Source organism: Amblyomma americanum, chromosome 5 (genome assembly GCF_052857255.1).
Source record: "Amblyomma americanum isolate KBUSLIRL-KWMA chromosome 5, ASM5285725v1, whole genome shotgun sequence".
In the NCBI taxonomy this organism is placed as follows: domain Eukaryota; kingdom Metazoa; phylum Arthropoda; class Arachnida; order Ixodida; family Ixodidae; genus Amblyomma; species Amblyomma americanum.
In genome coordinates this window covers 137,319,084-137,331,873 of record NC_135501.1, presented here as the reverse complement: position 1 = coordinate 137,331,873, position 12,790 = coordinate 137,319,084, and the positions used below count along the sequence as shown (strand labels likewise).

The window sequence follows — 12,790 nt, the reverse complement described above, 5'->3', positions numbered from 1 at the left end:
TATTGGGTGGATGTTTGTTAATTTATATAATTGGTTATGTAAACCGAGGGCTGGTTTCGTCGGGTGAAACTACGAGTCAGTCAAATGTAAATAACTTTTCACCTTGCTTGTATCTCTCTTTTACTAATCGTTAATAACAAGTCAACCTCTCCAGAAATGTCCTCGAGCAACGTGGTTGAGCAATATCGAATCTGCAAGATGACAAGCATCCTTTAACCATCACCATCAACCCTATTTGCCTCTACATGATCGAGAGGGAAACTTTTCAGAGGAAATAAGTATTAATTGATTGATAACACGCTAAATATACGCTTTCACATGCCTATTTTACCATACCATTTTTTTTTATAGTAGCCCTTAGCGCTTTCCGTGGTAAACCACTGCTCGGCGAAACCCTGTGGTTGGGTGCGTTTGCTTTGGTGGCTGGGCGTTTCGCTTTTAGCGAATCGGTCGTCTTTTCAGACTCGTCTCCGTGGGTGGGATTTGCAACTCAAGGCCGTTGTCTTTGTATTCAAATAGCGCTGCTTCAGCGTGCGAAAGAGTCGAAAGGTTTTCTCTCACCCGATGTATGCAAAGCTTGCGTAACCTGAGCCAAAGATTGAAAAAAAAAAGCGGTGTGGTGGAACCAGTTACATATTAGATATTAGGCATACCGGAGATGTATACCGGTTTACCGGACCCCTCTCGCGCACCGGTGTACGTCTACGCTAATACATCTCCGGTATGCCAAATATCTGATATGTAACTAGACTGCGCTTAATTATCTGATATTAAATACGAATTCAATTAATATTCACTTTCGGAAGCTACTGGCCCAGTTTTTTGTAGCAACGTATCTACTGCGTGGTCCTTTTTTCCGGCTTGTAAAGAAAGCCCGCGAAATGCCGTCTCGAAGTCTTCCGGAACACAGAACAGCCAGTTGTCGTAAAAACCACCGCTTCTCTCCACAACGAAACTCCCTGATTGGTCGAGAGGTTCATGACGTCATCAGCACCGCCAAATTTGAAAATCTGAGGACTAAAATGTTCTAGTACCTTCCATTGGATCTCATATGGGATTGTATCAACTTGACCCACTCTTGAAACTTAGTCCACCCACTAATCCACCTTAATTCATTTTCTGGTGTGGGCTTAGTCCCAAAATTTCGGGAGTCCTTTTGAATATTTGGGGTGGGCCAACTTCGAAATGCTGATACGTCAGTAATGGGGGGGGGGGGGGGAGCAATGGCCTTCCCAAATGAAGAGAGACCTGTGCAGTCACTTGGCTTTGTTTTTCATATATCGCGGACTTTTCGCAGGGAAAAAAAGGACCTCGCAGGAGGTGCGTTGCCAACACACACAAAAAAAAAGCGATGGTTTTTTTTTAACCCCTCTACAACTTAACGACGCGCATTTCGCCCTGAAATTAATATTTTAAAAATTAGCATCTTTGTTAATTGACTGAACTTAACATAAATACTCTAAGGATTGCCGCAGACGGCATAAAATAGTCTTTTGTTTCACCCAGCTGCAATTTCCCTTTTTTGTTTTTTAAACCTTGCTTCAAGTTACATGAAACACCCTGTATGTTTCAGAGGCATCCCATAACCGGCAGGGACCACTGCATGCAATGGCGGTGAAACGAGACATGACTTCGCAGACATATTTTCCTTTTGGGGCCATGGATAGGGAGTCGTTGCGGCTTCCGCACGTGGTGATATTTGCTTCCATACTTGTCCGTGTATGGGCAGACAGCGCCTTTTTTTTTCTACGCGTTAGCCATTTTGCCTCGCCAACTCGAAAAAAAAGGGGTGAAAATGTGGCGGCAGGTTAGGACGCACTTGCCGTTGCTTAACGAACTTACCTGCCTCGATCAGAGTTGCGCTGTAAGTTAACGTTACATTGGTCTTATACTGAACGTTATACTCAGGGCGCCTTTCATCCACTTTGGCGAGTTTCTTTCATATCCGTCCACTAATCATCCCTCAGTTTATTTTTCTTTGGTACCACAGGGGCATGTAAACCGCTGCCATGGGCCGTGCAGTTTGGCTCACCTTGTTGACAATGGGACACAGTCTACGGCGTCCTAGCTGTACTACTCCGCTAACCAATCGCAACAGTGAAAAAAAAAGTTTTTAATGGTGGGGTGTGTCAGACAAGCCAGTGGCATCAAAATACTTGAGCTTAAAGTTTCGTCTCGTGCTTGACTTCTCGTTTCGGTAACAAGAAAAGCTATATACCAGCGCTCTACTTTTTGTCACGGCAGAATTCTGTTCGGCGGTCGTGAAAGTGGGCGGAGATTCACAGTAGACTTGGGTTGCGCGTAATGGTGCGGTCCATTGCAGCATTTCACCCGAATGAGGAAACTCATTTCGGATACCCATAAGTACGTAACGTTGTAGTGCTTTCTGTATAGCCTACACGATCAACCCGAATATGCCTATATGGGCGTCAAAAGGGGGTAAACTGTCCCCTAGAGCGTTCCCTTTTAGAAAAGGGAGTGCATAAGGATTGCTTACTCCCTTTTGCTCCTTTCTCTTAAGCGCGTATTACAGGTTTATGGTACTATAGTTCTCGTGGTGTATTATTGTGCATAGATGCATGATGTGCTGCAAATTAACACTGCCAATAAGGAACCGTGTTTTGCCGTGCAACTGACCCATATTTACGTGCATAGGTGTACATAGACGCAGTGAGGTGTTGTCTTCGTGCACTTCAGTCAACGGGAAACAAATGCACGCAACACTGCGTGTACGCTTCTCTTGTGCTGCTTACATGAAAGGAAGCGTTCGGATAGTGGCTCCACCGTCCGGCGCCCCTGCACGTGCTAGAATCTCGCTTGTGGTGCTTGTTGTCTATGCTCTTTGACACGTCTTTACGCACTGTATGTGGACTTCCCTTTACAAAGGGTAGCTTCTTCTGCAGCTCATTCCTTCCTCGTTGATCAGGCCCGCACTATTGGCTGTCCCGCAGAAATTTCAGCGAAATATGCGGCGTAGCAATCTCTATCCCGCCGCCCCACCCCCACTCCCTTTATTTGGTGACATGAGGTGACAAGGCAGTTTTTGCCGTCATCCGTGTAGACACTGGTTTGGCATGCCTGTTCCTGTGTGTGTGAGTGCATTTATCTCGTCAAACGTACGCTCGTGCATGCGTGTTACGCCTGAGTGGTATGTGGTGTCCAACTTGTGGATATCTCTCTGTCCCGTTGTCTTTGTCTCACGTGCTGTGCCATTCCTGGTCGCAGGGCTGTGGTCGTGCGTGTCCCTCCCCCGTGTGTCGGTGGTGGTGATATGGCGTCCGGAAGGAGCCTGCGGTGCTGCCGCCTGCCCGCGCTGAGCGGCCCTTCCGCCGCCGGCGTCGTCCACTAGGGGCCGCAATGAGCGAGCGTGGCCACGGCCGGCAGCAGCACGCGTCGCACCGTCGCTCGCAACCGGCGCCGGAGGGGACCGACGGCCGCAAGCTGAAGCGGCCCAAGAAGGAGCCTGCCGCCCCACCGGCGGCGGCCACCTCTTCGCCCTCCTCCGCTAGGGGCACGTCTTCGCGAAGCGCCCCCTCCCGGCGGCTCAGCGAAATCGCCAAGGCAGCCCCGCCGCCAGCGCGCCGCAACTCCAAGGTGCGGCACCATGTCTCGCCACAGGCGCATGAAAACTTATCCAGTGACAAAAATTCACTCATGGTCACACCAGATGGCAAATAATCCTGTGCCACACCATATTGTGCTAACGGCTTTGTTCATTCGCCGTCTGATCGTCTGGCCCTTGGAAGCAGACTCCACAGTACTGCACGGCTTTAGCGATACAGTGTGCGTGTCGTGTTCTGTCTTGCAACTAACATCTCCTTTTGATTTTGTTAGCTTTTCTCTTCTTTAGTGTTTTCTCCTTGCAGTTGTCCATGGGTGCAGTAAGTGGCATGTTCTGACTGCAGCCAATTCTGATGGACTGTGTTCATGCATGTCTGTGTCTTTAAGCAGGGTATAAAAACCATCTTTCACCTTTCATGTTCAAAACAGCTGTCCGTTGTACAGCAGTGCTGTTGTGGCCTGCACTATTGAGGTTTTGCATTGGGCGTCACAGTGCACAGAGGTACAGGGAACTGTCGACTGGCACCAAGTGGTCTGCTATTAGACTGTTTTAGCTGTGCGTACGCAAGTGCTTGTGTACGCAAAGCGCTACGGCGCTGCGTGTGTTATGCTGTCCGCTCCGAGGTATAGTTTTAGCTGACCGAGCGGTAGCGTCTCTTAGGCGCACATAGCGCCATCTAGTGACAAGACGTCAAAGCACATCAACGCTCGGTTGAAGAAAATTTCATCTGCGCCAGGTGTCGTTGCTACGAGGAAAACACACTGCATATAGTTAGGCCTAGGAGCTTGAAAATCGCCAAATTATCTGAAAACAGGGGCTAGTTACCGCTTATACCGCTGCGTGTGGGCAAGAGTAGGCGAAATAAAAGCGAACCGCTACCATTTGACCGAGGTATTGCGTCGGAGAATCCAGCGGCGACATGTATTTATTCCGAAGCGGGCGAGCAGGGCGCCGCCATCTTGTCAAAGTTAGCGTACGCAAGCGCCGCAACGCAAAGTCCGCTGGCTAGCGTACGTACGCAAGACGCAGGGCTTGCGCTTGCGTTCTGCGCATGCGCACTGCCATCCCCGCAAACTCCTTGCGTACGCACAGCTAAAACTGTCTATTGCTGCCACACGCATATAAGAAGTGTAGGAAAGAGAAAGAGAGCAAACCATTGGATGCATGCCTCAGCCACCATGAGCTCCCAAGCGACAACTGCATGCATGCCATTCACTGGCATACCGGAACCCTCTCTCCAGTACTGGAAGTCTTCCAGTGCATCTGTGCTTTCCTTTAGAGTGCATATTCATGCAGAGGTTTCTGTTTACAGGAGGTGTGAAACATTTCTTTTTGAACACTAATGGGCGACGTCTCCAAAGGTTACTCTACCAAAAGCACAGACTTAGCGTGGCAACTGTATGACCCTGCAGATGCTGAGAGACAGTGCAGCAAAGATGCTTGCTGTGCTGTACAAAGAATATGCTGGGACGAGTATGCTGGGCTAAAGTTACTGTGCTATACAGTAGAACATTAGCTGATGGGAGCCATATCCCTTTCATATCTGGTGCTGTGAAGGGGAGGAATGACGTACTCTGTAGAAATTTCCAGTGCCTGCAGGACAAAGTGCACACGCATTGGTCTCAAACGACACCACAATGTTGAGGGGAGGTGGTGCATAGGGAGGCTCGACACTAGTTACCAGAGTGGGCCCAATATAGTTCCCAAATCATCTTTTGCTTTTGCCAAAAGCCTGTGTGAAGCCACATGCAATGAGGCGACATACTGTGAATCATGCTAAGGGCTCCTTGCCGAAGCTGATTGTCTTTCTCAGGCTAAAATTAATACATTATGCTGCTTGGCCATGCATTGCTTACATTTTTGGTGTGTTCTGTTGCACTCTGCAGACCAAGGCACGGCCACAGCCAACAAAGCCCCAGCCAAAGTCTCCACAGCGGAAGCCACCGGAGCCACCCGCAAGGCACAACGGGGAACGCGTTGGGCGCAAGCGCAAAGGGGGCAGTGGCCGTACGCAGGGCATCCTGGGCCTGTGTGACTCGTTCTCATCGCAGTGCGACCTGCGGGGAAGCCGGTCTGCCGCGGCCCCGCCAGCGCCTGGGGTTGGTGCCCGGGCAGTGGAGTCTGTGCCGAGCCCCGGCCCCAACCTACGGCCCAAGTTTCCCGCCTTCCTAGCATCCATGGCGGCGGTCGAAGAGTGGCCCACGGCCCGCGTCCAGCGAGTCGCCAGCCTCAATGCTATGGCCAAGGTACAAGTTGCAATCTATCTTCATAAATAGTAGCTTGGAGAAGCTAGGTACGCTACATGAATGTCACAGCGGCAAATGCGCCACAGTGCTGTCCAGATTCTGAATTTTTGCCAAAGGCTGTAAGGAAAATCGGCCTTTTTTTGTGTGTGTATATGGTGAATATCCTACTGGTCCCCCTCTAATGCATGGAACAATTCCCAGTTGGGACCATTTGGTTCCAGTTAGTCCCAACTGGGAATTGTTCCATAAACCAGTTTGGACCAGTAGGACCAATTCGGATTTTCACCTGGAAGCTTTTGCAGCTGGCTGTACTTACAAATTTCCTTTGTCTTTTTAAATTTAATGTTCTCAGCACAGCTTCAGGGCAGGTTGTTCAGTGTGCATTTTTTTCTTTTACTTGCATAAAACCCATCTCTGCACTCGTCTTGCAAGGAACTTGCAGCAAAGAAGCTATACATTAGAATCTCAGTGATACGAATCTCACGGGATCGCAAAAAAAATCCATATCATCCAAACAAAATTCATATGCAAAAGCATGAAAAATGCATTCACACAGATCTGTTTACGACTGACGGGATTTATTTACTGCTGTGCGGCCGCAGCTCGCTACTTGCGGTGTGTACCGCGGGATTAGCGATCGCAACGTCGGCGATGTGCGGGCAGCGCTTAGTGCTGGCGGGTGCGGTCGCGGCTCGTACATTCATGCCATCTGTAGAGGCAAGGAAGAGAGTTTGGAACACCTGAAATTCCGCTCGTATACACAGTGCACTCTGGCCGGGGAATTTCGCGAATTCGTGTCATCGCAAAATTCGTATCGACCGTGTTCGTATCAGAGATTCTACTGTACTACGTTACGTGACACATTACACAATTTTCTCCTCTTGGAATTAGTGGAACAGTTAGGAATGCTGCTGGGTGCATTAAAGATGGAGGTGGGAGGCAGTGAGCAGGTCAGTGCATTCATTTTTAACCTTCTTGCATTTCAGGTGCACATCTTGTACGAGAACGAGAGCCGCCCAGCCATTGTTGAGGCAGACGATGCGCCAGAGGACTGTAAGGCCCTGGTGCCGCTGAGGGTAGACACATCATCGCCGTCTCCGCTACCCCCATCCCCGTCCCCACCACCCCCATCCCCACCGCTGCCGGCCACAGGGACCAAACGGCGGAAGAAACCTGTCCCCCGTAAAGTGATCAAGCGGAAGCGTGATGTCCTCGACGCTGACGTGGAGATCATTGACACGCGGCAGTGCCGGCGCATGGCCAGCCTCAACGCACAGGCCATCATGGCAGCCAGCTACAGCCGTGAGCGTAGCACCGGCCGCAAGTTCGACAAGGAATCTCCGTCATCCTCTTCGTCAACATCATCTTCATCGGCAGCTTCATGCGAGCTTAAGGTGCGATGTGCAAAAGTGGTCATTTAAGGTGGCGTCTTGCAGTCAGTCTCTTCCATGGCTGTGAGCTGTATCATTCTATTTTTCGTAGATCATAGCTTCACATATGCAGAGGAGAATAACTTGAGGCATAACTATGAAGCAGGTGAATGCACAGGCCTACATTTATTATCATTTCCTGCTTTAGGAGTTAAACCTAGAGGTAACGAACCTCAATATAGCTAATTTCACGATATTACGAAGTTTTTCAATTCCCCAGCGCCCCCCCCCCCCCCCCCCCCCCCCCTCTTCTGAAGCATGTGTATTTGTGAGCTCCATGTAACGAAGATGTTGCAGCGGTCGAACTTGATATAATGAACTCTCACCCTCGACTAGTACTGTTTTAATAGATATGTGGCCAAATCAGACGAGTTTCATGACGATAAGTCGTGAACTGTCATGAGAGGAACGTTTGCGATCGCAATGAGCGAGCGCAGTTGACACCATGCATCGTGGACCAATGTGATCGGCATCTCTCCTTGGCCATAGTCTCAGCAGCTTTTGCAACCTAACACTAAGTGGCACTACAATAGCCTATTTCCAAAGCACCATAAAACGACAGGACATCTCGAAGAACACCTGGGACGAACAGCACACACCCATCGCCGCCACAGCCACTAGGTTGCTCGCGCGATTCAGGCCTTGACAGCGGACGCGCAGCGGAAGCGAGGATGGCAGAGGGTGTGGGCAAACCAAAACGAAAAGTTCATTTCCAGGGACTAAGCTGACAGCCAGGCCAGCAGTCTTTTTTTATTTATTTATTGTGGGAACTGAGCACGTGGAAAGAGGCGAATTCTTCAGACTCCCCCTGCCTCCCCCAGTCTCCTCATCCCGCACATAGCGGCTGGTGGCTGCTGCCGCATTTGCGTTATCATCGCAATCGCAAAATCTCTTTCCATGTTTTCAACTTTAAGTATTGGGGGTTTCCCATGAATGCATTTGCTAGACCATCTAATCTGCATTTATTTTTCATTTTGGCTTCCCTCGCTTAGTTTTCACGCGAAAACTGGACGTAACGATAACCTTCATGTAACAAAAATTTTTGGATTTTTCCCAGTTTTGTTGTATCCAGGTTTAACTGGATATAATGACTGGGGTGAAATGGATAAGAAACGGGGTAGAGCATCACGTTTTCCTAAAATCTTTCCGGTCAGTCTCGAGTGAGTTTGATATCGGCATTTTGGTTGGGGTTGCTTCTATTTTGCACCTTAATCTTTTTTGATGTGAGGTATTTTTTACTCACACTGGTTATCGCTCATTGCATTGAGGAGAGTGTCATCGCAGCTTTGATACAACATATCAGTTTGTGAAGTGCTGAACAATCACTGTTGCCTGGCACACTTTTCTACAGGTTGTCCACCATCACCACCAGCAGGAGATTGTCGTCTGCTCGGTGCAGACGAAAACCGTTCGCAAGACCTTGCAGGAAAAGGCTGAAGTGGTGCCGGCGCTGCCCAGCATAGCCAAGGGGCCGCACAGCGAGGCAGTAAGACGGCCACGCAAGAACGATGCCAAGGGGGCCTCCACCACGGAGGCCGCGTCGGCAGCGTCCTCCTCTTCGTCGGTGGCAGTGAGCGAGTACCGCGAGGTAGTGCGCATCAACACCACCAAGGAGATGGCGGTCAAGGACGAGCGGCGGGAGAAGGAGGGTGTGACGCACTTGTACCACTACCACACCAAGGCCACCTGCCTGCAGATGCAGACAACGTACAGCGGCCCACCCAGCCCTGTCCCATCCCACCCCGCAGTGTTGGGACCACAGGCACCAGGGTATGGGCAGGGATATGACCGCTGGTGTGTCCTTGGGTACGACTGTAATTACGTTCATGGTTATGTTTGCTAGTTAAGTTTTCTGGCTATGTTCACTTGTTATTACTAGTCACATTCATGAATCTCTCTGCTAGCCATGTTCACAGTTGTAGTCCCAGCTCTGTTCACAAGATATGTTCACTGGACATATTTCTTGTTATGTTTGCCCTTGTTTCGGTTATGTCTTCAATTATGTCTATGGGTGTGGCCACAGGCTCAGAGGCAGATTTGTGGGTCGCTAGACATGCACGCCGTCATCCATCACCACTACATGAGCAGAGGTACGATGGTTAGGGGACGGGAGGGCACTGCCTCCTCGCAGTTGCGCCACTATCGGCTCCATTGGTGGGTGGTGCTGTGAAATATGCTGCACGGGATAGATTTCTGTGTTGACCACGGCGCTCAAGGCATTGTCTTCCTAGCATAAACTGTCTGCTTATATAATACAATACAAAACAGTCTTTGCAGTTCATTCTGAAGAGTGAGCGACACAACCGGTGGAAATGCTTTGTCTGGCACTACTGCTCAGCAAGCTGTCCGAGCACAGGCTCAGCACCGCCGACGCCAGAATTCAGAGGTTTGCACCGCCGCCAAGAGAACCCTGCTGTTCCCGCCATCAAAGCACAATTAGGCTCATCACCACCACTGAGAGGACCCAGGAGCTCGCTTTGTCAAAGTAGAGGCTACGCGGCACTTTCGAGAGGGTCCTGCTGCAGTCCGTGTTGCTGAAGTAGACAGAGCTACGCTCAAATTTTGCGTTAAGGAGTACTGTAATCGTCCTTAGAATTTTTACGGATATATTTCATCAAACATGGGGTCCGTCATGGTTTTCCCATGTACCCCCTCTCTTGCAACTGTGCCTGCACAGGCGGCAACAATTAGTGTAATGATGGCGGCCTGTAGAGCAGGAAAACAAATGAAGAGAGACTCCCTTTTACAGCGACAGCTGTGAAGTGCCCGTTCCTGGGTATTGGGTCATAGCAGTAGTATGTTGTAGTCATCGATGTAGCTGGTTGCTGCGCTTCCATGAGAACTGCTCGGAGAACGGTTACTGTGGAAGGAGGATACGGTGTGAGAGGAGGAATCTGTAACCAGAGGATGGTTATCGGGATCTTGCCTGCGTCACCTACACGGATTTTTGTATAGCAACAGCTGCTAAGCGCCCATTCCTGGGTTTCTCATCGTCCATAGTAGTACTAGCGTAGTATGTCGCAGTCGGTGTAACAGGTGGCTTTTGATGCAATTGCTAGGAATATGCACAAACAGCCTTGTGGCAAGATATGTTGTGTATTGAACAACTCCAGGCAATCTGTCAATCAGGAGCACCCCCATAGCTTGCTGCATAGTTCTGAGATAAGATAATTGGTATCATATCATATGGCTTAGGCAGAAATTATGAAACTAGAACTGGTTAGACCAATCTGTATTGCTTGGGTGACTGCCTGTATGGTTTTATATCAAAGACAAGGGGAAGCGAGGGACGGTGGCCGCTGCACCGAAAATTTCTCGGCTGCACTAAAATTTCCAGGTTACACCTGGAGCCATTCTTGCTCTTTGTATAAATTCTGATAAGATTGGCAGTGCCAAGCATGACGCTCACAGGAAAGGTTGCAAGCGCTAAATGAAAACAGAGGGTCTGCAATATTCCGTGCAAAGCATTCAGTGCATGTGCGGCCTTTCGCACAGAACTGTTCACATGCTTCGCATCAATGACTCAAGGTCTTAGAGGAGTTAGCTTTTCCTCACAGCTCCCGAGCCTAATGGGTGAGCTTGCTATGGACATCTCGAACAGCAAAAAAATTTATGCGCGATTTATTTGTCTTAGTTTGGTTCCATATAACAAGAAGTGCTTTCTGAAGCAGATGATTCAAGAAAAGAAAACTCTCATTACATTTCTTCAAATACAGTAATATTGATTTCGATAGGCTCCAGTATCATGATTAATCCCATAGAAGTATGCTGGCACATTGCTGTCAAAACCGCAGAGCTGACACTCCTTCCTAGCTAAGTGTGGATGGAGGAGCAAGCATGTCAAGGCACCAGTAGAATTTCATTAATTTCCAGATTTTACGTTTAAAGACAGTTCATGCGATTCAATGAATCATATGTCCATTATTGTATTATTCCTACCAACATGTACAAACACAAAATCATCAGAAAAAGTGTGTGGCTACTGACGCAAAATTCCACGAAAAATGCTAAAATCTGCCATTTCTCATGAATTGGAGGAAACTAGGGCCATTAATTATTGTTTCACCCTGCACTACTTTAAAACCAATCACTGTGGGAACAAGAAAAAAGAAAGGCATGGTGCTTTGGCATTAACCATCATTATTATTAACTTGCTATGCAAAGGTGGGGAACATTTTATAAGAATAAATATATGCTGTATTTACTATCGTAATGATTCTAACAGCCACTTTTGACTTTTTTTTCTTCTTAAAAATATGCGCCTGACTTTCAGGGTGGTGCACAGTGATTGGCTGGTGTCAACTATCACAAAATTGTCAGATCGCATCGTGATACAGCAAACACCTTTTAAAGCGAATAATGCTAAACATTGGTGACACGAACACGGGTGACTCATGATGGATGGACAGGGCATGATGTGAAATTTCGATTCTTACAAAAAAAAAAGACTTCTTCCCCACGTATTGAATCCACCCCCCAAGTTGATGTCAACTTTTCTAGAAAAAAAAAGTGGATTCTTTGCGTGAATAAATACGGTATTTTTTGTGAGTGCTCATACATGCGGAACATTCAGACAATAAATGCATATTTTGTCTCTCCACCATGCAGGTACTACGGTCCCCCGTCTTACCCTCCAGCTCTGACAGCAGCGCCCATGGCAGCAGCGGCTGCTGCAGCACTTATGCCGCCACCCACGGCCAGTGCCAGCTCTACCCCAGCCCCTAGCTACGGTGTGAACCACGTCATGCCCATGGGTGGGGCACCCGTGCACAGGCACTATGGCAGTGCTTTCACAGTCCCCCACTACGGCCATGGGGTGCCGTACCCACCGGCTGAGTACGGTGAGTGCTCCAATCTGTGAGGGCATGCTTTCCTCTGTACTACATTTGAGGAGGTTAGCCATCCTGCAAGAAGAATCTGAGCTCTTTTAAACTGCAGCAAATTTTTTTTTTACAGCCCTAGCTGTATTAGCCCACTTCTCTTGGTTTTCACATCATTGTCGATGTCATCGTTGTCCTCACCATCCCATCGACTTGTCTGATTACGCAGCGCCTGAATATACACTGTATTTACTCCCGTAATTTGCGCTTTCCTAATTCATTACCAGAGTTTACAAAAAAACTTGTACTCACTTATTTTACGCTCCCTGCTGCGTCAGACAAACATGCATGGGGGTGTGGTCAAAACAGGCTCGGGAAGATCAGCGAGGCCACGTTGCCTTGTGTGGTTCAGAAAGACGTGTGGCAAGAGGACGCTGTATTTAAAATTTCACTGCCAAGGCCAAGCCGAAGCGAACTCATACCTGATGCATGCTGGGAGAAAATGCTACTGGCTTTTTTGGGCGAGCGTACGAGGACGCCAGAAGCCAGCGTGCCTTGATATTACGTCCCCCTTTTCTCGAGGCATACCAACACACAAGTGGAAACGAGTCAGCACCAGCTAAATACCTATAAAAGAAATAACAGCGATATGATGGGAAGAAATAACAGCTGCACTACAGTACATCCTTCAGTAAAGAATTCTAAGGTCATGACGTGCATTATACCGTATAT

General features: G+C 48.6%; 1 protein-coding gene across 8 annotated transcripts in view; it reads left to right on the top strand.

Moving 5' to 3' along the window:
• LOC144132753 (uncharacterized) overlaps positions 1-12,790 on the top strand; it is a 344,373-nt gene that overhangs the window by 311,706 nt on the left and 19,877 nt on the right. For 5 of the 8 annotated variants that reach the window (XM_077665388.1, XM_077665387.1, XM_077665389.1 and 2 more), the window contains 5 exons: positions 3,226-3,594; positions 5,449-5,808; positions 6,795-7,202; positions 8,590-9,044; positions 11,847-12,079. In XM_077665388.1, the coding sequence (XP_077521514.1) occupies positions 3,358-3,594; positions 5,449-5,808; positions 6,795-7,202; positions 8,590-9,044; positions 11,847-12,079 (1,693 nt within the window). In that variant the 5' untranslated portion in view covers positions 3,226-3,357. The remainder of the gene's footprint in view (positions 1-3,225; positions 3,595-5,448; positions 5,809-6,794; positions 7,203-8,589; positions 9,045-11,846; positions 12,080-12,790) is intronic. The other 3 variants (XM_077665392.1, XM_077665393.1, XM_077665394.1) reach the window with 2 other exon arrangements.